Genomic DNA, 24,565 nt, shown 5'->3' with positions numbered 1-24,565 from the left:
TGTACCTGTAGGCAAGGAGAAATAGAGCAGAGCAGGTCCCAGGGAGATCTTTCCCATCTCCTCACTGGCAATGCTATGTGCCCTAGGTGATTAGGGTGTGCCCAGGCACACCCAGCACACCCTGTGCGCACGCCTATGTCACCGCCACATCCACCACCACCTCAACCTCCCTCCTACTCCATATGGGCCTCGTCCTTCAGAGATGAAGAAGAACATTGTTTTATTTTTCTGTTTTTTTTTGTTGTTTTAAGGTATTTCCCTATCCACATTTGTTTGCAGAGCACTTGCCATGCTCTTAATTACGTTTTGCTGCCATTTGCAGCACTCTAGCCCTTTCCTTTGGTGTTTTAGAGCCATTTTAGTGCCTTAAAGTTCGGGTCCCCATTGACTTCAATGGGGTTCGGTGTCCGGGAAAAGTTCGGTAAAAGTCCGGGACACGGACCCGGACTTTTTTTTAAAGTTCGGCCGAACCCGTCGAACACGGACATCTAGGTGTCCGCTCAACCCTAAATAAGATCAGAAATATTTCACTGAGCTGCCAGTTACAGTTTATGGAGCAGACATACTGAAGAACAGCTATACTTTACCTGCTTGGCTAATTAGTCACACATTTCTACATGTTCATGGCCATCCTTGTTGAAAAGTACACAACTGGACTGTTAAAACTTAGCCATAGTGAAAAGGGCTTTTCATTATTGGGAGAATGCCAGAAAGTAAGAATACTGAATATGGCACATGCTGGCAATTTATTTTGGAGAAGTAAACATAGAAAGGCTAGCTACTAAGAAGGGGGTGGATTTAATGGGTGCATTTAAAGGTGGATTTAAAGAGTGAGATTAAACTCACATGGAACTATGGCCAGCCAGTAGACAGTGCAACCTTTTGGAGATCCCATCGCCCTACACCCTGTTTATTATTATTGCTATGGCTTTATTAATGGGGATTTACATTGCTAATTAAACATTTTATTGAATGATGCCCTCAGTGGGCTTATGTTAGTTGGATGCCTGTCCTGACCTTGTGGTTAAGACAGGCTATTTTATGATAAGCTAAGTTTTGCTGTCAACAAGTTTTCATTATATCTGCTCATATTGCTTGCAATTGTGTCATGTGAACCCAAAAGCTGTGGTCCTGCCCCTCCAACTAGGAACAGTTGTAGTATCAATAATTAGGTATGAAGTGGGCCAGGACATTCAATTTAGTTCAAGATTACCAGATTTTCAAAACAAAATCTGGAAACCCCCACTGACCATGCTCTTTTTTAACCACACCAAAAGATTCACACACCCCCATTCGTATCCACACCTACAAAATCACGAAACATACATTTGGCTGCATAAGAAATCTAGAAGAGATGATTATAAGGGGCATCTGAAATAAAAATAAATCAGTAAGTGTAAGTTTATGTAAGTGTTAAGCTAAGTCGATTAAAATTTGTCCCGTTTAGCAGAGACTGGCCAAATTTCCATCCATGTTTGGGCACTGTGGTTGTGTAGAAGTCGATCTACCGTCGATCTATCTGACTGCAGTACTGATCTGTGTATTCTGCAAGGAAAATATCCTTGTTCTCAGAATACAATGACACAGTGGGTTGAATGAAAAAACAGACTCATGTATGGGCAGCTTTAACTGGATTATGAAGAATATTGACATGAAAACAGTCAATATTTGTAATTGGCCCCACAACTACATTAATAGAGAAATAAAAGCTAGACCATCATAAGGGAAAAACTAGGGGTTAGCACTAATTAGTAGTATTACATGCTGTGCACAGCTAGGTTCCCATCTGTGTGGGTGATTCCCGTTGCCGGTCTGCACCTGTTCCTGCAGCTGAAACCACCTACTCAGAAATACATGCTGGATGCACTGGAAATCACAACAGCACTGAGAAATGCACTGCACTTACAGTTCCTGTACTGGCTTTCTAGAATGCTGCAGTGACCTTCTCCCTGCATTTCAGGAGACACAGTAGCCCATTCAAATGAATGAACTGTCATGCCCTTGCAAAACATGGCTTGCAGAGCCACATCAATGTGAACCTACCCTAACATAGGAAATACTTTATGAATCAGTGTGCATAATGGGTTCTGCAGCAGTTTATTGTATAGAACTTTAGTAAAGGGAAATTGTTATCCCCCATTTCCTGCATAAATTAGCCTAAAACTAAAATTTACAATAGCTAAATATGCCTGCTCTAGGTCATGATTCTTACAAGATCTATTCAGGATTGGGAAGCAATATGTTGGCATCAATAAAACATTTTTTTAATATATGTATCTTATTGGCATAAATGTCAAGCAAAACTGTAAAAGAAAGTGTACATTCTGTATAGAACTCTATTCTTTGTAAGCTATGCCTATGTATTGCACACTACACTCGTTGTGCACATGGCACTAATAATGTTTTGATTAAGTTTGCATTCCTTAGAGTCCTGATTAGAATTTAGCCTGTCTATGTTACGCCCCTTGTTGCCATAAAAGCACAATTGTAATATTAATGTGATACCTACTTATTCTTGTGGATAAGAGTGCTGAATAAACAGAAAAGTTATTTGGAAAGATGCTGAGTATATCTTTTGTGTCTGTTCCCTACTGCAGTAGGAATCAATTTGGAACCACTAATCGATATGGGGATAGGAGTTGCCTATCTATAAAATTTCCAGAACAAACATTATTATAGCAAACAGTTTTCCTGCTCCATTGACGCTACAAACCTGAATGCCTGTCTCATGCAGCAGGTTCTCATTCCCGTTCAGCAGGTGCTCATTCTTAAGCACATGTGCCGAGTCACAAGCACAGAAGCCCAAGATGAGCAAGGACTATATTTCACATGCAAATGTGCACTTATGTGTGCGTACACATAGGCAGGAGTATGAATCCAAAGATTCTGGAGTCCAGCAGCCTTTTTAAACTGAGAGTCTGCCTGGCTTCAGTGCTGCATTGTCTTCAGCTCTGGTTCCTGTGTTCCTGATTCTAATCTTCATCTGCTAACCTTGTTCCTGACCCGGCTATGTCTGACACCTCTCTTGGATCACCCCTGCCTGTTATATCTGCTGATAACTTATGTTACCGACCTCGTCACCCCTGTCGGGAGAAGACAGTGTTTACCGCTATTGGCTATAGAAGCCACTTGCGATAATCAGAAGTGAATCCAGAGCGATCAATTTGGTACATTCGGCCTGCTTATTAATGGTTTGAATCTCGGCCGTTCTTGCTGAACCAGCCGAGATATAGCTGGCCTTAATCAGTCATTCACTCATCAGGCATGGAACCTTAACCCTTTTATACTCAGAGGTCAATGAAGCCCTGGCCAGCTTCGGTGGCATTAGAATGCTTTTGTTAACTGCCTTTAACTCTATGATTCATGTTCCTTTAAATCTATGATTCATTTTCCTATCTAAATGGTTTTTACATTTTTGACATATAAGGGTTGTATTTGGTACACTGTTTAAATAAAAAATTGTGTTTTTTTTTTAATTATATGATGTATTTTTTTAATACTGTAATTGCATCTAACAATTCATGTATGAGACAAAGTAAATTTTCATTCTACAGTGACATCTGCAGGCTTAAGGTTTATTTGTTGTCAGTAAAGCCTCCATTACTTATGTGCTTATAATGCCATAGTTGACATTAAGATCACATGATAAGGAACCACTTTAATTGGTTCTAGATCTTTAGTGGACCCCAAAACTGTCACTGACAGCCAAATCCGACATCTAGCAGCTGTGCATAGTTTTTGCTGTTAGCTATAAAAGAGAGATGGGAGGGCATAGCTTATTGTTCCCTCAGCATGTACAATGCACCAGGGAACAATTATCTACAGAATATGGAAGAAAGTAGTAAACGTATAGATAATGTTTGTAGCCCTCTTGTTCTTTCTTTGTGACTCTCAGCTTGCTTAAAAATTTAAAATGAATCTCTTCTAGATTATAAAAGCTACGCCTAACATAATTTTGTATTTCTATACTTTAGGAAATTATATAAAGAGCCCTTTATGTGGGATAAAATGTTGTAAGTTGTTATTGTTACTATATTGTTAAGGCTAATTAGGTTCCATAATTGTTTTTCCTTTTTCTATATTTAGTTAGATGTGATTCTCAGTAGACATAATGTGGCCCCTTAAAGTTAAATTACATTCAGTTCAGCCAACTATTTTGTTTGAGTTTGGCATGCCTGAGAAATGAAAAAAGTGCTCAAGTTGACAGGTGTACGCTATCCTCTGAGCATTGATGAAGGTTCAGATTTTGTTATTTTAGAAAAGTAATCATTTTCTGTATGCCAAGTCTTTGGTATTCAAATTGCTTACAGAATCTTTTTTTTTTCAGTAATGTCAGATACCTTTTATGCATATCTTTTCTGATATTCTTAAATGTATGTTTTAATTGAAAAAATGTACACGAGTTATAAATATACCATCAAAAAAGCTACAATCATTCCTACCTCAATAATGATATTTGGGTGACCTCTTAGCCGCTTATCACCATCATCATCTCTAACAGCTGAGTCATAGGAGATTGTGTACGTTAAATGTCCTCCCACAGCTGCAACCTACAAGAGATCAAAAGGAATTGATTAGGGTATTTATTTTGCCAACCTCTGGTGTTTCAATGAGTTCTTTTATTTGATTGATGTTAATTGATTCATCTTGCATATTGATCCAAAGCGCAAGTTAAACTTAGAAAATACCCAGAAAATCAATTGTGGAAAAACATTATTAGCAACAGCTTGAAAGGCATTAGAATCATGGCTTTACAAGCTTTTATGGTAACCTCTAAGCATATGTGAAAAATAATTATAGCTTTCAAATATCTTGATGTTGTCTGTTCAAACTCTAGATATACATGACTTTGCATCTGAAATAATATTTTAGCCACAGCATATACATAAAATACATTTTGTTTCAGATCTAACTAATAATGTCATTTGTGAATATTTACAGAGCCCCCATAAAGGGCATTCAGTCTCAAACTAGCAGCCAACATTGACAGAGGGCAATAGGTATAATGGTCTATCTTTGAACTTTTTAATACTAAACATTATTAAAATGTTTTAACAGAGATGTTAGAATCCCAACAGGGCTAGATAATTCTCTATTGGTAGACAGGATTATTTAGTGCACTGCATGTAAAACAAGTGATTAAATAGGTAACAAACCACCGTAGGTTTCGTTTATGATTGAGCAATGAATAGCTTGATCTGTGAGTTGGGAGCTCAGATCTCATCTTTAATACAGGACACATGAAAAATGCATTAAACCAGACTGTTTTCAATGGTATTTATGCATGACAGGGGAAGTCAAGCTATGCTACATGTTTAAACTATTGAAAACCCTAGTGATATTCTTTAAACATTTACAAAGTTACAACATGTTTTGCCTTCTAGTTCAGCGACAGTGACCTGATGATATTACACAATAGGCAATATAGACATATCTAAGGGTCTGTGTATAAAAGGTTTGCTGAACAAATGTAACATACATCCACAAAGATTCAAAGACCTTTACTATATGCTGTGTTATATAACTTGAATTATATAAGCACTATCTAATGGTCAAAATTCCTTTTTTTCCTGATTGAGGTATTAATAAACAAATACCGCATTATGGCACTAGATGGTGCTAACTATCACACAAGATAATTAATGAACTCAGAATATGGCAAACTCTTTATGCATCGACCCCTTGGTGTTATGTTGTCTGAAAAATCACAAACATTTTGCCTTTAGAGATTATTGTGGGACAGTGATTTGTCAGAGTGAATACAGTAAAAAAAAAAAGCATAACGTGTATGTCTAAGGGTGGCAGACTCTGTACAATGATGTATGCTTGATTGAGTTTTATATCATGGTTTAAAGCCAGTTCACAGAAAGACAGGAGGAAATACTGTCCTTTTCTGAATGCTTGTTTTTTTTTTTTATCCAAATGTAGATTTTACATTTAAATACTATGCAGCAACCATAGCTGCGTGTTAGCACACTGCTGTGTGGAGGTCCCGTTGACTTATATTAGTGAGTTTGGCATGCCAAGTTAAAACTAGCATGCTGTGCCATACAGCAACACAAACACGCTCTTCTGAACTGCCCCATTTAGCAGTAAGGTAAATAACAGATATGGGCACTGCTACCAAAATGCAAACACCTGTTTTTAGTGAAGGCTTATCCCTTTGTGAATGAGGACTAAAAGTGTAGCTTTCATAACAGAATTATTAGAAGCTTCTACTACTGAACTTCTTTAAAAAATTATTAACTTTCCAAGTTATTGACCCTGATCAAGAATGTTGCAGTAAAATCAGAAGCAGTTAGCTTTAGCATACTTGTTCTTGGTTAATGACTTAAAGTACTGAAGCCAAGTGGCACTTGCAGAATAAGAGGTCAGAAGTAGTAACCTCTTTTTTTTTCTCGAAGACAAGTCAGACTGTCAGCAATATTTCAAATGTTTACTTTTATTTGTCTACAATGTGTTTGGGTCAGTTATTTTCTTTTTAAAAGAGAGATTTAAAAACTATCATAAAGGTATAGGTATTTGTCTTTTTGTCATACCAACATCCCTACATTTTATCCCAACCAGACCAACTTTTTGTGAACAGGATTACTCCCAACATTCAATCAATTTAAAACATTTAAAGCCTCATATTTTTTATATGTAAGTGTATGTAAAAGACCTCATTTATGTTGGCACTCTTGCTTTTTTTTTTATTTATTTTTTTAGTTTAAATAGATCTTTATTAAGGCTATAAACATTGTGACAACATTAACCAGTTGTAGGAAACAAGAGGGTATAAAAGTTACCATATAAAACCCCAATGTGTAGATAACAAAAAACTGAATTTAGTCCATAGAACATTGTATGGTAAGTAAGGTAATCAAGCAGATATATAATACCATTGTACAAGGATATAAGGTACCAGAACGAAAAAGATAACAGTCCTATTTAAATAGGCTAATGCAAAAGATCATCAAAGAGGTAGTTCACAAACTGCTAAAAAGGGTGAATAAGCCATACACCCCATTTTTGTTGAAATGTGTTTAAAGTATCACTTTTTATAACCATAACTTTATCGTAAGAGCAGTACAGATTGAGGTTGTCAATCATATCTAAAATCTGGTGGATGTGACTAGTTTTCAATTTACGCAGCCATAAACGCTTCACTGCAAGAAGTACATGAATGACAAATACTGTGGTATTCAGGGGAGTTGGTTTGATGGTTAATTGTAGAAGTGCAAGAGCTGGTAACAACTGAATATTAGCCGATATAATAGTGTTTATAAGAACAAAAATACTATTCCAGTACAATCTGACCAATTTACAGTACCAGAGAATATGGATGAGAGAACCAGTATCTCCACACTGTTTCCAACAATTGGAAGTATAATTAGAGTAGATTTTGGAAATCTGTAGGGTGTGAGGTGCCATCAGTAAGTTATTACCTAATTCGGCTTCCTATTTATACATAGTCGGTATCTTAGCAAAGACCATTTTGTCTTGAAGGGTTTTGTAAAAGAGGGAGATGCCTTTTGTTCATTTGGTAGAAGGCTCAAATAAAGTATATACTGTTAGATCTAATTGTATGGAGAAAGGAATTTGGGAATGTTGTAAAAGGGACATTATTTGCAGGTAGGAAAGGGATCTTGGTTAGAAAGATGAAACTAACGTTGTAGGTTCCTAAAAGGGGTTATAGATGGAAGTTTAACAATGTCTTTCAGAAATGTAATACCCTTAGAGCACCATGAGTGGATATGTAAAGAAGGAACAAAGGCTGTGAGGATATGTAATGGAAGAGGCACTTATTGTAATACTGCCTGTTTGTTTGATAGGGTGTTTAAATTATGCAGAGCTTTATAGGTGGCTTGTATATAGAAGGATATGGAGAGTTTTCAAGTTAGTTGTGGAAAAATGATATTAGCACCACAGTATAGGACTGTTTACAGGGAAGGAATGAGGTCTTCATTATGGTCCACAATTTGTTAGAGTTAGGTGTCCACCAGTATTGGGTCTGGTCAAGCAAGAAGGCCCAATAGTAGTGTTGGGGATTAGGGAGGCACATACCTTCTGCTAGCTTGTACTTAATGAGAATGGAAAAGTTATATCTTGCTTTCTTTCCTTGCCATAGATATAAATTAAGTATAGTCTTATGTTTAGTGAAAAAACTGATTAAGTAGAGGGATGAATAGGTAAAGTTTTTTGGGAAAGGTTATAATTTTAAAGGCTGCTATTTTCACCAGTAATAGGGAGTTCCAGGAGCCTGCACGTCATCACGTCGATTCCCGGAGACCACAGGCAGCGTTTGATGCTATGATAAGTCCGCACTGCTGAAGTGCTTTGAAATGTAAGTGCGATTTCACCATTTATGATTTAATAAATAGCCTTAAAATCAGAGAGCACTAGATCTTGCTTTAATTTTTCCACACCAATGCCATATAAACCTAGAGTGACTATCAGGAGGCGGTGATGGGAAGGCAAACCAGACTGCAGCGATTATCCCAGAGTGTGCGTTGACTCTCAGGAGTCTGTTCCTAAGGTGAGCTGCTAATCTGTCACTAGTCACTAGTAGCACCTGGAGTGAAGCATGCAGCACTTTTGATCAAGTTTGTGGATGAAGATTTTTTTTTTTTTCAGTCACTATTTTCACTGAGGATTGGGACTATTAATATTATTGATTTTATAATCACGGCTCAGAAATTGATTTATCACTCTAGTATCACAGTTGATGGACTGATTTAGAGTTATTGTGATAACATTTTGTACGCCAAACATATTTATTTATTTATTTATCTCCAATGAAAGACTTGGCGCAGCAATATTATTTTCTTTAAGTTTTCACAGGAGTTTTTGTGTTTGGCACTGATTGTTTGCAGCCTTGTGCACAAGAACTTTGATTGATTCTTTTTTTCTGTTTAATGTGGGCTTGCGCTGATTATTTTTGATTTACATATGATCAAAAATATAGTCCAGAAAAAGTGACTGTAGTGCTCAAAATATTAACAACAAAGTCCTCATTGATTGTGAATTTTCCAACAAATTTAAAAGTGCAGGTGCTCAGACGTGATTGTCCATGACATCGATTCCTTTCCCCGTGTAAATGGATAGAGTGAATCACTTACCGGATCATGTGGGTCCTATATGCCATATGGCATTAGGGCCACTTCCCCTTTAAGGTCCTATGGGCTGGTACCCCGCTTCTTAGACTCCGGGGTATACGGCCAAGTAGTATCTTTAGAACTTTAGATTGGATTGCATAGCGTCATCACGTCACATAGGTGGAACGCAAGCCAGAAGTACCGCTCGCCACTCTGCAAGGAGGACGCGCAGCCCGCACCGCTGACCACCAGTGATTTGCTTTTAATATTTACTGCATTTTAACCCAGTTTGTGGGCAATAAACTACCTAATTTGAAATACTACACTATTTGGAGCCTATTTCTCCTTCTCTTATAACTACTTGGCCGTATACCCCGGAGCCTAAGGAGGGGTTACCAGCCCATAGGACCTTAAAGGGGAAGCCATTCTAGCCCAGGGGGCAACTAAGCTCAAGTGGCCCTAATGCCATATGGCATATAGGACCCACATGATCCGGTAAGTGATTCACTCTATCCATTTACACGGGGAAAGGAATCAATGTCATGGACAATCACGTCTGAGCACCAGCACTTTCAAATTTGTTGGAAAATTCACAATCACTGAAGACTTTGTTGTTAAGAATTTGAGCACTACAGTCACTTTTTCTGGACTATATTTTTGATCATACCCGTTGAACTAATTTATTATATTTATTATATGTTATATCCACCAAGTCACTTATGCACATTGTGGCACATATTTATTTATTTATTAGAATATTGATGATTTTACCATTGTTATTTATTTTGTTCATTAGCCACCTTTAATCATATTACCTATTTATAAATTACCATTTCAAAACATATTTATTGACCACATTATGCTCATCATATAGGTTTTGTGGATGTTGCTATCCAATAGGGTAAATCAGCAAGCGCTGTAGTTGGTCTTCTACTAAGACCAATCACTTTTCAATCATGTAGGAGTGCTGGAGAGACAGTTTCAGAAACGCCTCTAAATTTAATGTTGTTGTGGATCGAGCAATCCTCAAGATCAGCTAAGGTCTGTATTTCGGACGAATGATCTGTATGCGCATCTATCAGATCATTATGAGCTGAGCAGATTTCATTCAGCTTATTTTCAGCATGTTAGACATATCGGTATGTAACGTGGCCCTCAATGAGATCAGCATGCTTTTGAAATCAGAAAAAGACACTGGTTGGCTTGAGGCTGGATATTCCTCCAGAGAAGGAACATGAGTCACGTGTTGTTAAGTGGACAGCATGGTACTGATTTCTGCACCTTTTTTAGATTTCTTTGATTTAGATGGGCTGAATGTAGTGGGGCTATTCGGGGGAGAGGACTCACCATGTTTTCTCTGAATCCTAGAAGAAATCACTGTGTGGACAGAAGATTCAACACCTGTATCTGTGTCTGAAGATTCCACCCGCTGTGACAAGGGGAGAGAGCTGATGTCACTGCCATGCTGGTTGTGCCACTCTAGGGAAAAAGCTAGTCAGCTTTCATGGGCTAGGAACTTGCTTTTAGCTGCTTCGGCATGTTCGGGGACTGGGAGTACTCCGTTTGTCAGTGCTGGAGAGTAGTGTTGAGCGAACACGGACTGTATTATTCGTGTTCGTAACGAATAATTGGATTTTTGTTACCCGAACACGGACCCAAAAACTTTACTGTATGTTCGGGTTTCAAATCCGTGTTCGGTCATTTTATTTCCGGGTTTGTATGTAATGGCACGCTTTTAATGGCGGGCTTTCAACAGCCAATCAACAAGCGTTTAACTGGTGTGCCTTAAGCCGTCCCAGCCATGCCTACTAATGTATTAGTAGCTGTGATTGGCCATCTGAAGCATGTGACCATGTCTTTATAAGTTTGAGAGCCCCAGCGCGCTGCTTCATTCTGCTGTAGTTTAGGGAGAGAGCACACATCATACGTGCTGGCTGCTGATTAGGGACAGACAGTGAAAAATTGTATTGTGTCCGAAAAGAATGCAGGGTCAGGTCGGAGTGCAAGCAGGGCGAGTTATTAGGGCATTTTAGGGCGAGGCTGGAGAATAGGCAGGGTCAGTGTTCTACATCGATTTTGCTGTGTGTGGGGTGGTGCAGTGAACACAAACTTTTTGCCCGCTGAGGAGGAGGGAAAAAAAAATCTATTTTTATCAGTCAGTTGTGTGCAGCGTTTTTGCTTCAGTGCTGACTGTGATAAGACACTGCTGTGTTCACATGTGCTATTATTGAGTGATTATAAATTTTATACACTTTTTTCTATTCCACTATTCAATATACACCCTTTTGGGTTAAAAAAATTTAATTGTGGCATAGTCTGTACTAATATATTTAAAAATTACAAACTTAAAGGGGAATTTTCTTTTTTTTTCCCTTCATAGCCTGCAGCAGAGCTGACTGACATAAGACACTGCTGCGTTCACATGTGCTATTGAAAAATCACCAATTTTATATCATATTTTCTATTCCGTTATTCTATCTACACCCTTTGGGGTAAAAAGAATTAAATTGCGGCATAGTCTGTATCAGTACATGTGAGATACACCTTTCCAATTTTTGGGGCTCATCGTACACCGCCAAGGATTGCAGGGTGTTTCAGTTTGCCTCCTGCCTGTTCTGAACTCCTCCTACTCCTCATCCTGCCTTTAGGGTACAAAAAATAGTAATCAGGACCTAGTCTGGGTCTGTACGTGTGAGATAGATACACCTTTTTATATAATATTTTCTATTCCGCTATTCAATCTACACCCTTGGGGTAAAAAGAATTAAATTGCGGCATAGTCTGTATCGGTACGTGTGAGATACACCTTTCCAATTTTGGGGCTCATCTTACACCGCCGAGGATTGCAGGGTGTTTCAGTTTGCCTCCTGCCTGTTCCGAACTCCTCCTACTCCTCATCCTGCCTTTGGGGTACAAAAAATAGTAATCGGGGCCTAGTCTGGGTCTGTACGTGTGAGATAGATACACCTTTTGATATCATATTTTCTATTCCGCTATTCAATCTACACGCTTGGGGTAAAAAGAATTAAATTGCGGGATAGTCTGTATCGGTACGTGTGAGATACACCTTTCCAATTTTTGGGGCGCATCTTATACCGCCGAGGATTGCAGGGTGCTTCAGTTTTCCTCCTGTGTGTTCAAAACTCCTCCTACTCCTCATCCTGCCTTTGGGGTGCAAAAAATAGTAATCGGGGCCTAGTCTGGGTCTGTACGTGTGAGATAGATACACCTTTTGATATCATATTTTCTATTCCGCTATTCATTCTACACCCTTGGGGTAAAAATAATTAAATTGCGGGATAGTCTGTATCGGTACGTGTGAGATACACCTTTCCAAATTTTGGGGCGCATCTTATACCGCCGAGGATTGCAGGGTGCTTCAGTTTGCCTCCTGCCTGTTCCGAACTCCTTCTACTTCTCATCCTGCCTTTGGGGTGCAAAAAATAGTAATCAGGGCCTAGTCTGGGTCTGTACATGTGAGATAGATACACCTTTTGATATCATATTTTCTATTCCGCTATTCAATCTACACCCTTGGGGTAAAAAGAATTAAATTGCGGCATAGTCTGTATCAGTACATGTGAGATACACCTTTCCAATTTTTGGGGCTCATCGTACACCGCCGAGGATTGCAGGGTGTTTCAGTTTGCCTCCTGCCTGTTCCGAACTCCTCCTACTCCTCATCCTGCCTTTGGGGTACAAAAAATAGTAATCGGGGCCTAGTCTGGGTCTGTATGTGTGAGATAGATACACCTTTTGATATCATATTTTCTATTCCGCTATTCAATCTACATCCTTGGGGTAAAAATAATTAAATTGCGGCATAGTCTGTATCGTACGTGTGAGATACACCTTCCACCACCGAGGATTGCAGGGTGCTTCAGTTTGCCTCCTGTTCCGAACTCCTCCTACTCCTCATCCTCATCCTGCCTTTAGGGTACAAAAAATTGTAACCGGGCCTAGTCTGTGTTTGTACGTGTGAGATACACCGTTTTATAAAATTTTTTCTATTCCGCTATTCAATCTACACCCTTTGGGGTAAAAATAATTAAATTGCGGCATAGTCTGTATCGGTACGTGTGAGATACATCTTTCCAATTTTTGGGGCTCATCTTCCACCGCCGAGGATTGCAGGGTGCTTCAGTTTGCCTCCTGTTCCGAACTCCTCCTACTCCTCATCCTCATCCTGCCTTTAGGGTACAAAAAATTGTAATCGGGGCCTAGTCTGTGTTTGTACGTGTGAGATACACCGTTTTGTAATTTTTTTTCTATTCCGCTATTCAATCTACACCCTTTGGGGTAAAAAGAATTAAATTGCGGCATAGTCTGTATCGGTACGTGTGAGATACACCTTCCAATATTTTGGGGCGCATCTTCCACTGCCGAGGATTGCAGGGTACTTCAGTTTGCTTCCTGTTCCGAACTCCTCCTACTCCTCATCCTCATCCTGCCTTTAGGGTACAAAAAGTTGTAATCGGGGCCTAGTCTGTGTTTGTACGTGTGAGATACACCGCTTTATAAAAAACATTTCTATTCTGCTATTCAATCTACACCCTTTGGGGTAAAAAGAATTAAATTGCGGGATAGTCTGTATCGGTACGTGTGAGATACACCTTTCCAATTTTTGGGGCGCATCTTATACCGCCGAGGATTGCAGGGTGCTTCAGTTTGCCTCCTGCCTGTTCTGAACTCCTCCTACTCCTCATCCTGCCTTTAGGGTACAAAAAATAGTAATCAGGACCTAGTCTGGGTCTGTACGTGTGAGATAGATACACCTTTTTATATAATATTTTCTATTCCGCTATTCAATCTACACCCTTGGGGTAAAAAGAATTAAATTGCGGCATAGTCTGTATCGGTACATGTGAGATACACCTTTCCAATTTTGGGGCTCATCTTACACCGCCGAGGATTGCAGGGTGTTTCAGTTTGCCTCCTGCCTGTTCCGAACTCCTCCTACTCCTCATCCTGCCTTTGGGGTACAAAAAATAGTAATCGGGGCCTAGTCTGGGTCTGTACGTGTGAGATAGATACACCTTTTGATATCATATTTTCTATTCCGCTATTCAATCTACACGCTTGGGGTAAAAAGAATTAAATTGCGGGATAGTCTGTATCGGTACGTGTGAGATACACCTTTCCAATTTTTGGGGCGCATCTTATACCGCCGAGGATTGCAGGGTGCTTCAGTTTTCCTCCTGTGTGTTCAAAACTCCTCCTACTCCTCATCCTGCCTTTGGGGTGCAAAAAATAGTAATCGGGGCCTAGTCTGGGTCTGTACGTGTGAGATAGATACATCTTTTGATATCATATTTTCTATTCCGCTATTCATTCTACACCCTTGGGGTAAAAATAATTAAATTGCGGGATAGTCTGTATCGGTACGTGTGAGATACACCTTTCCAAATTTTGGGGCGCATCTTATACCGCCGAGGATTGCAGGGTGCTTCAGTTTGCCTCCTGCCTGTTCCGAACTCCTTCTACTTCTCATCCTGCCTTTGGGGTGCAAAAAATAGTAATCAGGGCCTAGTCTGGGTCTGTACATGTGAGATAGATACACCTTTTGATATCATATTTTCTATTCCGCTATTCAATCTACACCCTTGGGGTAAAAAGAATTAAATTGCGGCATAGTCTGTATCAGTACATGTGAGATACACCTTTCCAATTTTTGGGGCTCATCGTACACCGCCGAGGATTGCAGGGTGTTTCAGTTTGCCTCCTGCCTGTTCCGAACTCCTCCTACTCCTCATCCTGCCTTTGGGGTACAAAAAATAGTAATCGGGGCCTAGTCTGGGTCTGTATGTGTGAGATAGATACACCTTTTGATATCATATTTTCTATTCCGCTATTCAATCTACACCCTTGGGGTAAAAATAATTAAATTGCGGCATAGTCTGTATCGTACGTGTGAGATACACCTTCCAATCTTTTGGGGAGCATCTTCCACCACCGAGGATTGCAGGGTGCTTCAGTTTGCCTCCTGTTCCGAACTCCTCCTACTCCTCATCCTCATCCTGCCTTTAGGGTACAAAAAATTGTAACCGGGGCCTAGTCTGTGTTTGTACGTGTGAGATACACCGTTTTATAAATTTTTTTCTATTCCGCTATTCAATCTACACCCTTTGGGGTAAAAAGAATTAAATTGCGGCATAGTCTGTATCGGTACGTGTGAGATACATCTTTCCAATTTTTGGGGCTCATCTTCCACCGCCGAGGATTGCAGGGTGCTTCAGTTTGCCTCCTGTTCCGAACTCCTCCTACTCCTCATCCTCATCCTGCCTTTAGGGTACAAAAAATTGTAATCGGGGCCTAGTCTGTGTTTGTACGTGTGAGATACACCGTTTTGTAATTTTTTTTCTATTCCGCTATTCAATCTACACCCTTTGGGGTAAAAAGAATTAAATTGCGGCATAGTCTGTATCGGTACGTGTGAGATACACCTTCCAATATTTTGGGGCGCATCTTCCACTGCCGAGGATTGCAGGGTACTTCAGTTTGCTTCCTGTTCCGAACTCCTCCTACTCCTCATCCTCATCCTGCCTTTAGTGTACAAAAAGTTGTAATCGGGGCCTAGTCTGTGTTTGTACGTGTGAGATACACCGCTTTATAAAAAAAAATTCTATTCTGCTATTCAATCTACACCCTTTGGGGTAAAAAGAATTAAATTGCGGCATAGTCTGTATCGGTACGTGTGAGATACACCTTCCAATCTTTTGGGGCGCATCTTCCACTGCCGAGGATTGCAGGGTGCTTCAGTTTGCCTCCTGTTCCGAACTCCTCCTACTCCTCATCCTGCCTTTAGGGTACAAAAAATTGTAATCGGGGCCTAGTCTGTGTTTGTACGTGTGAGATACACCGTTTTATAAAATTTTTTTCTATTCCGCTATTCAATCTACACCCTTTGGGGTAAAAATAATTAAATTGTGGCATAGTCTGTATCGGTACGTGTGAGATACACCTGCCAATGTTTTGGGGCGCATCTTCCACCGCCGAGAATTGCAGGGGGCTTCAGTTTGCCTCCTGTTCTGAACTCCTCCTACTCCTCTTCCTCATCCTGCCTTTAGGGTACAAAAAATTGTAATCGGGGCCTAGTCTGTGTTTGTACGTGTGAGATACACCGTTTTATATCCTTTTTTCTATTCCGCTATTCAATATACACCCTTTTGGGGTGAAAAAAATTTAATTTGCGTCATACTTTGCATATTTGACTGTGAGATACACCCGTTGTATTTGCATACTGTTTTTCTATTCCGCTATTTAATAAACACCCTTTTGGGGTAAAAAAAATGAAATTGCGGCATAGTTTGCATATTTGACTGTGAGATACACCCGTGCGATACTGTTGTTGTTTTGTTCCGCTATTCAATAAACACCTTTCTAGGGCAAGATCATAAATTACAGAAATATGAGGAGACCGTCAAAAAGGGGCCGTGGCCTGGGTCGTGGTGCTGCTGGTAGAGCTCCTGTTGCAAGGAGAGGGCGTGGTCGATCTGTGCCAGCTACACGCACAAGTGAAACACCTTCCTCAAGTGTGAGTAGGCGACAGAACCTGCAGCAGTATTTGGTAGGGCATCATGCGCCTCTAGAAGTGATGAGGCCAGAAGAAGTACAGGCGATAGTAGATTGGGTTGCTGACAGTGCCTCCAGTTCCTTCACATTGTCTCCCACCCAGTCTACTGCAGAAAGGTCAGAGTTGGCACCTGCAGCCAATGTCCAACCGTCTTTAACCTCACCCCCTTGCAAATCAGGCAAGCAGTCTGAGCCCCAAGTCATGCAGCAGTCTCTTCTTCTTTTTGATGACTCTGTCAGCAGGGTTTCCCAGGGCCATCCACCTAGCCCTGCCCCAGAAGTGGAAGAGATTGATTGCAGCGATGCCAAACCACTTATTTCTCAAGATGAGTACATGGAAGGACCATCGCAGCACGTCTCAGATGATGACGAAACGCAGGTGCCAACTGCTGCGGCACTCAGAATTGTGGAGACCGACAAGGAGGGCAGGGGTGACGACTGGGTGGAAGATGATGTGGAGGACGATGAGGTCCTCGACCCCACATGGAATGAAGGTCATGCAGGTAACCTGAGTAGTTTGGAGGAAGAGGCGGTGGTCGCACAGAGCCACCAGCACAGCAGAAGAGGGAGTAGGGTGCAGAAGTGGAGCGGCCGTGCCCTAGACACTACACCTGCTACTGCCCAACACAGCAAGGGACCGAGCGCACCAAAGCCAGCTCAAAGGAGTTCTCTAGCGTGGAAGTTCTTCAGAAAATGTGCTGATGACAGGACACGAGTGGTTTGCACCCTGTACAATCAGAGCCTGAAGCGAGGCATAAACCTTCTCAACCTGAGCACAACCTGCATGATCAGGCATCTAAGTGCAAAGCACGAGCTGCAGTGGAGTAGACACCTTCAAAACCAAGAAAGGTCTCTGGCTCCTCCTGCTTCCTTTTCTGCTGCAGTCTCGGCCTCTCCACCCACCTCTGTAGTGATACCGACACCTGCCACCCCGCAAACATACGATCTGTTAGCAACACCACCACCTGGGTCACCAACTATCTCCACAATGTTCCGTGGAAGCGTTCAGCTTTCCATCTCCCAAACACTTCAGAGGAAGAGGAAGTACCCCCCTACACACCCGTGATCCCTGAATGCCAGCATTTCAAAATTCTTGGCCTTTGAAATGCTGTAATTCCGTCTGGTGGAGACGCACAGTTTTAAAAGCCTTATGTCGGTGGCTGTCCCACAGTACGTCGTGCCCAGCCGCCACTACTTTTCCAGGCAAGCCATCCCTTCCCTGCACAACCAAGTGGGGGAAAAAATGTGTGCACTGCGCAACGCCATCTGTGCCAAGGTCCACCTAACTACCGATACGTGGACCAGTAAGCACGGTCAGGGGCGTTATATCTCCCTAACGGAACACTGGGTAAATGCAGAGGCGGATAGCAATTTGGCGCATGTCCTTCCACCACCGAGGATTGCAGGGCGCTTCAGTTTGACTCCTGTTCCTAACTCCTCCTACTCCGCTTCCTCATCCTCTACCGCCTCCTCATCCGGTCAGCGTAACACCTTCACCACCAACTTCAGCACAGCCAGGGGTAAACGACAGCAGGCAGTTTTAAAACTTGCCTGTTTGGGGGAAAAACCACACACCGCACAGGATTTGTGGAGGAGCATGGAACAGCAGACAAATGAGTGGTTGCTGCCAGCGAGCCTCAAGCCCGGCCTGGTGGTGTGCGATAACGGGCGAAATCTCGGCCTTCCCACTCACCGCCTCATATGTGACGTGCCCACAAGGTGGAACTCCACCTTGCACATGCTGGAAAGACTGTGCGAGCAGCAGCAGGCCATAGTGGAGTTTCAGCTGCAGCACGCACGCGTGAGTCGCTCTGCGGAACAGCACCACTTCACCACCAATAACTGGGCCTCCATGTGAGACCTGTGTGCCTTGTTGCACTGTTTTGAGTACTCCACCAACATGGCCAGTGGCGATGACGCCGTTGTCGGCTTAACTATCCCACTTCTATGCCTCCTTCAAAAACCGATTCGGGCAATGATGGAAGAGGATGTGGCACAGGATGAGGAGGAGGAGGATGAAGAGGTAACATTTCCAAGGCTTTCAGGGCAGTCATTCGCAAGTGGCTCCGAGGGTGGGTTCCTGCACCCACAAACACCAGGGACACAATTGTCCAGCAGGGGCACAGTTCTGGAGGATGAGGAGGATGAGGAGGAGGAGATGGAGGAGGAGATGGAACCATGTTCACAGCAGGGTGGCACCCAGGCCAGCTCATGGCCATCACTGGTGCGTGGCTGGGGGGATACAGAGGACACAGACGATACACCTCCCACAGAGGACAGCCTTTCGTTGCCTCTGGGCAGCCTGGCACACATGAGCGATTACATGCTGCAGTGTCTCCACAACGACCGGCGAGTTGCCCACATTCTAACTTGTGCTGATTACTGGGTGGCCACGCTGCTGGATCCCCGTTACAAGGACAATGTACCGTCCTTAATTCACTCACTGTAGCGTGATCGCAAGATGCGCGAGTACAAGCGCACGCTGGTAGACGCGATGCTGCTGGCATTCCCACCTGACAGCGGGGCCACAGTGGAAGCACAAGGCCGAGGCAGAGGAGGAGGAGGAAGAGGTCGCCAACGCAACCAGGGCACCGCCAGCACCTCAGAAGGCAGGGTTAGCATGGCCGAAATGTGGAAAAGCTTTGTCAGCATGCCACAACAAACAGCAGCACCAGCAGCTCATATGGAACGTCTTAGCAGGAGGCAGCATTTCACCAACATGGTGGAGCAGTATGTGTGCACACGCCTACATGTAGTGAATGACGGGTCTGCCCCCTTCCAACGTTTGGGTCTCTAAATTGGGCACATGGCCTGAGCTTGCCCTTTACGCCTTGGAGGTGCTGGCGTGCCCTGCAGCCAGTGTATTATCTGAATGTGTATTTAGCACGGCTGGGGACGTTATCACAGACAAGCGCAGCCTCCTGTCCAGAGACAATGTGGACAAGCTCACGTTCATTAAAATGAACTAGGCATGGATCCCACAGGAATTTTTCGTACCTTGTGCAGAACAGAGATGGATACCGACCTTACCCAGCCATTGTTCTATTTTTGATCTTTCTCACTCTTTTGGGGGTGTACCCTCATTTAAAATGACTGAAAAAAAGCAGTGTTGGCTACCTCGTCCTCCTCCACCGCCGCTTCCACCTACACCGCCCATAGGTGTGCGCAGCCTATTGCATTAGGGTGTGCACCCCAAAGTTTAAATATACATGCATGTGTTTGCCTACATGTATATGGCCCCGGTACATTACTCTCCCTGCTGGCAAAGTGAAATAGAAGTGTGTGGCACTTCTCTTATGGCAGAGCAGGTCCGAGGGAGATCTTTCCCATCTCCTCACTGGCAAACAGAGCGATAATGCTAATGTGCCCTAGGTGATTAGGGTGTGCCCAGGCACACCCGGCACACCCTGTGCGCACGCCTATGACACCACCACATCCACCACCACCTCAACCTCCCTCCTACTCCATATGGGCCTCGTCCTTCACAGATGAAGAACATTGTTTTATTTTTCTGTTTTTTTTTGTTGTTTTAAGTTATTTCCCTATCCACATTTGTTTGCAGAGCACTTGCCATGCTCTTAACTATGTTTTGCTGCACTCTAGCCCTTTCCATTGGTGTTTTAGAGCCATTTTAGTGCCTGAAAGTTCGGGTCCCCATTGACTTCAATGGGGTTCGGTGTCCGGGTAAGGTTTGGAAAAAGTCCGGGACACGGACCCGGACTTTTTTTTAAAGTTCGGCCGAACCCGCCGAACACGAACATCCAGGTGTCCGCTCAACTCTACTGGAGAGGAGAAGCGGGTGGGTTTCTTTTCTAAGCAAAGTTTAGTTTAGCTTTTAGCTTTTCTAAACAAAGAAGAAGTAAGCTGGGCAGCATAAACACCTTTTATGTCTCCCAAATAACTTTGTTCCATCTTTACATGAGGAAGCCACATTTAGGCCTATTTAGAAATGTTTACACATGTTTACGTGCATTTAGTCACATTTAGAATGTCTAAAGTGGAACCTGAGCACACAGAATTCTATTTTTTCTACATGCAGCTTAACTGACCACACCTAAATGGAGGTAAACGTAAAGTGTAAATTGCACCAGTCAAAAATGATTATATACCTTTACAGTATAAGCAATTGAAAATCTAAATGCATATAAATTCAGGCTTGACAGTGCCAGTGTGAATGAGGCCTAAAAATTAACCTTTATTATTCACTCTCTTTTTGTCTGTTAAACATAGAGTTGGAAGTATTCTGTTAGTTCTGGTTCATATGTACAAAAATAACACACGATCTTGTTAGAAATGTAGAGCTTTCTTGTGTCCTTTGCACAGAGATCTGAGAGTTGGAATGGCTAAGTAGGTTAGCAAACAATCTGGGCAGTGATGACAGCACTCAGAGCACAAACAAACTGTGTGATATTAGCCTGCAACAGAACTTAAGATTTGTGTGCATTTTTGACTTGTTGACAGACATAGTTAAGTGTAAATAACAATAAATATGTGCTAGCACTTCAAATCACACATGTATAAGTGCAAATAAGCAAATATAAAAATAAATAAATATGTGCTGGCACTTTAAAACACACATAAACAATATACATAATTGTGCAAATAAGCAAATGTGAAAAAAGTCCATATGTAAAAGGTGTGCAGTAATTGTTAGTGAAATAATGAAATCCACCACAGAAACATCTTATGAAGTGAAAAGTCCATATGCAGTTGATGGTGATTGCTTATTGAATTCAACTTAATAGTGCTCCAGTGCTCAAAGGTACTCATTAGAGAAAAAGAGGAACCTCTTACCAAATGGAAATGATCTTGAAATACAGAGATCAAAAGCACAGAAACTCTATCTCCAAGATTAGCACTCTCACTGGCAACAGATTTCCATTTGTACACCTACATCAATGGACTACATAAAACTAGCCATTTGGGGGTCAGAAAGCCACTCTTCGCAAAGGCATATGTAAGGTAAAAATAGGAAGAAGCCTCATAGCGCAATACAGTCAAATCATCTTTATTAAAAAAAGAACTGCACTTACATTAAGGCAGTTTAAAATGGCATTGATGGTTTACACAAACTGGTCGCAGTGTTACCTGACTCGCAGACACGTGATGACGTGACACACAGACTCCACCCAACGCGTTTCCTCACAGATGGCATCCTCTGCGATGAGGCTTCTCTCTATTCGTACCTTACATATGCCTTTGCGGAGAGTCGTTTTTTGCCCCCAAAGGGCTGGTTCATGTAGTCTATTAATGAAGTTGTACCATTGGAAGTCTGTTGCCAGTGAAAGTGAGAATAAACCAGATCATACGAGAAAAATGTTCATGTTTGCCCTTTTGGATAATTTTGGACGGTAGCTGTGTACTAACATTCAGATTATCGTAAATCACTTTGAAAGGGATATTTTTTTGCACAATTTTCTAATCATGTGTACGGGCCTTTATCCTAAAATATAAATCCAGGAACCTGAGAGTATCTCTACAATGCCTTGTATTCATGAACTGAGCATAGAAATAAACAAGCAACGCTCAATGTCAGTCCATTTCTCAAAACATCTCCAGGGCAGAAGTAAACAGCAACTAAACTATGAATGCATGCAAATGCTACCCTCCTAGTTATTTTTAGTCTAAAGCAAAAGCCAGCACCAATACCCATGTGCAAAAATTGAAATTCTTATTACCAGGAATAGGAATATGCGCTAGACATCCATTTCTGCCACACATATGTGCAGTAAAGCAAAACAAAAAGAAACTATTTCAATTCAGCCAGTCCAGCCAGTTACCTACAAGGATGACTTCATTTCAAACACTTTAGTAACAGTCATCAAAGGGCTATCCATCTTTGGACATCTTAATAATTTTAATATGCATTGTGCAAAAATTCACTTTCAAGTTCCATAAGATGATAGATCTCTGTATGTTTACTGTTTCAGGTTAAAAAACAAATCTGAATCAACTGAATCTACACATAATTCTATAGTAACAAAATAAATTACATTTGCTTCCATAAATAGTTGGCTGTAAACTGTAGTAGAAAGCTATCTGTGTATACACAGATAGCTTTCTGTTATCTGTTTATCACACAGCCGTACTGACCCCTGGAAGGGTCTGGCATGCGCTCCATTTTTTTAAACTCCTGTAAGTTACCAATCGTCTTAATAAATTCACCAACTTTTAAACATATTGCACTTAGAGTGGCGCTCCTTTGTCTTTTGTCTCTCATGCTGCCTAGAGATTCCTTAATTTCCTGTGAGCTGCCTTCTATCTGTGTTTACATCTGCTGCAGTCAGCCTGCTGCCCGTGCAACACTTTTATCGCCTAGGCCAGTGATGGCAAACCTTGGCACCCCAGATGTTTTGGAACTACATTTCCCATGATGCTGATGCACTCTGCAGTGTAGTTGAGCATCATGGGAAATATAGTTCCAAAACATCTGGGGTGCCTAGGTTCGCCATCACTGGCCTAGGCTGTCTCTTTGGATCCTGTGTCTCATCCAACCATGCTCCATCTACTATTCATTGTTTTTAATATATAAATCACAGGTGATTTAAATAGGTTTCATTTATTCATCAATAATAACTCTCACTGTTAATGCTAGCGGCGGTAATATGTAAAGTAATTAAAAATTATTTTCAATAATTATTTTAAGCTGCAGAAAAGCAATCAGATCATATGGCTGCTATGGAGCCCAGTATAGCTTCTCCCCACAATTAGTTATCTCAAACAGGAATAACATGTTACCAAATTGATTTTGATACTTATGAAAAAAAAAAAAGGTTTTACATCTTTTTAAAACACCTCTATCAGTAAATGAAGAACATTATTAATCATTTCAGAATGTCCAAGTAAGATGAAAGATGGATTGTTTTTAACCATTTCACTGTCAGTCCCTGAGCTCCGCCTTTATTCTCAGGTGGTTAGAATAATTTAGCAATTTTTCTTTTTATTATTATTTTTTCTTTTTTGACTTACAGCTATCAGAGTTAAAGACCCCAAAACCATACATTTTATGAAGGTACAGGACTGATAGAATAAAAAGATGATGTTACTGATTTTGTATGTCCTGTGATTGTGATAGTTACGCAATTGTTTAAAATATATTTTCACTAAACTTACCTTAAAGTTGGTATTAATGCACAAAAACTCAACATAACATAATTATCATTATACATAATTAACATCATACATACTTTACCTACTAAATCTAAAAGCTAAGACTGTAATAAATATGTATTAAATATTTGTAAATTTTAAATTGTGCCTTTTTGCCAAATGAAAAATAAACTGTAAATAAGTCGTAGAAGGAGTCAGTGCAAAAAGGGCCCTTAGGTAGTTCGATTGACAGAGGCACCTGATGTAGTTGTCCAAAGGATAGGCATGAGTCATCTGCTTTAGTAAAACATCCAATTACTTTATTTCACCAAATAAGGCACGTTTTGTGGCCTTAAATTGCCACTTCCTCAGTTCAAGGTGATAAATTGTTGTAGAATTTGTGAGCCACATGTGATCCACTAGGATGACATGGGGAAGTGGCTATTTAGAGCCATGAAATGCATTTTTCTTTCAATGAAATTAAGTAATTGTATGTTGTATGTATTGTATGTACCTCCTAGATAGGTGCTAGAGAGTGCGTATAGTTTTTGGCTCTGTCTGCCTATCAGAGGAGCAGCAGGTACATTATATATTGCACTCTGCTTAACAGGGAGCAGGATCTGTGAGTTAGGTCTGCTCAATGTGCCCAGTGTGTGATTCATATGGTCTGAGGGAGTATCCCCACTGTGCCCAATGGGGAGGCACATTGGACAGCGAAGGAAACCTGGCCAATGAGGACACAGGCTTTAATACAACCCCAGGAATTGGCACAGACTGCTGTCTCGGTGCATTGTGGGGTGAAGTATATAAAGCCAGGGGCACAGGTG

General features: G+C 41.4%; 1 protein-coding gene across 4 annotated transcripts in view; it reads right to left on the bottom strand.

Moving 5' to 3' along the window:
* The window catches only part of LAMA2 (laminin subunit alpha 2), a 1,405,743-nt gene that overhangs the window by 697,055 nt on the left and 684,123 nt on the right, over positions 1-24,565 (bottom strand). For all 4 annotated transcript variants that reach the window (XM_082249565.1, XM_082249566.1, XM_082249567.1 and 1 more), the window contains exon 13: positions 4,443-4,550. In XM_082249565.1, coding sequence (XP_082105691.1) covers positions 4,443-4,550 — 108 coding nt within the window. The remainder of the gene's footprint in view (positions 1-4,442; positions 4,551-24,565) is intronic.

Source organism: Pelophylax lessonae (assembly GCF_965119305.1).
Source record: "Pelophylax lessonae genome assembly, chromosome: 3".
Taxonomy (NCBI): Eukaryota; Metazoa; Chordata; class Amphibia; order Anura; family Ranidae; genus Pelophylax; species Pelophylax lessonae.
The sequence above is the reverse complement of the archived record's forward strand: the minus strand, read 5'-3'. Positions and strand labels throughout refer to the sequence as shown.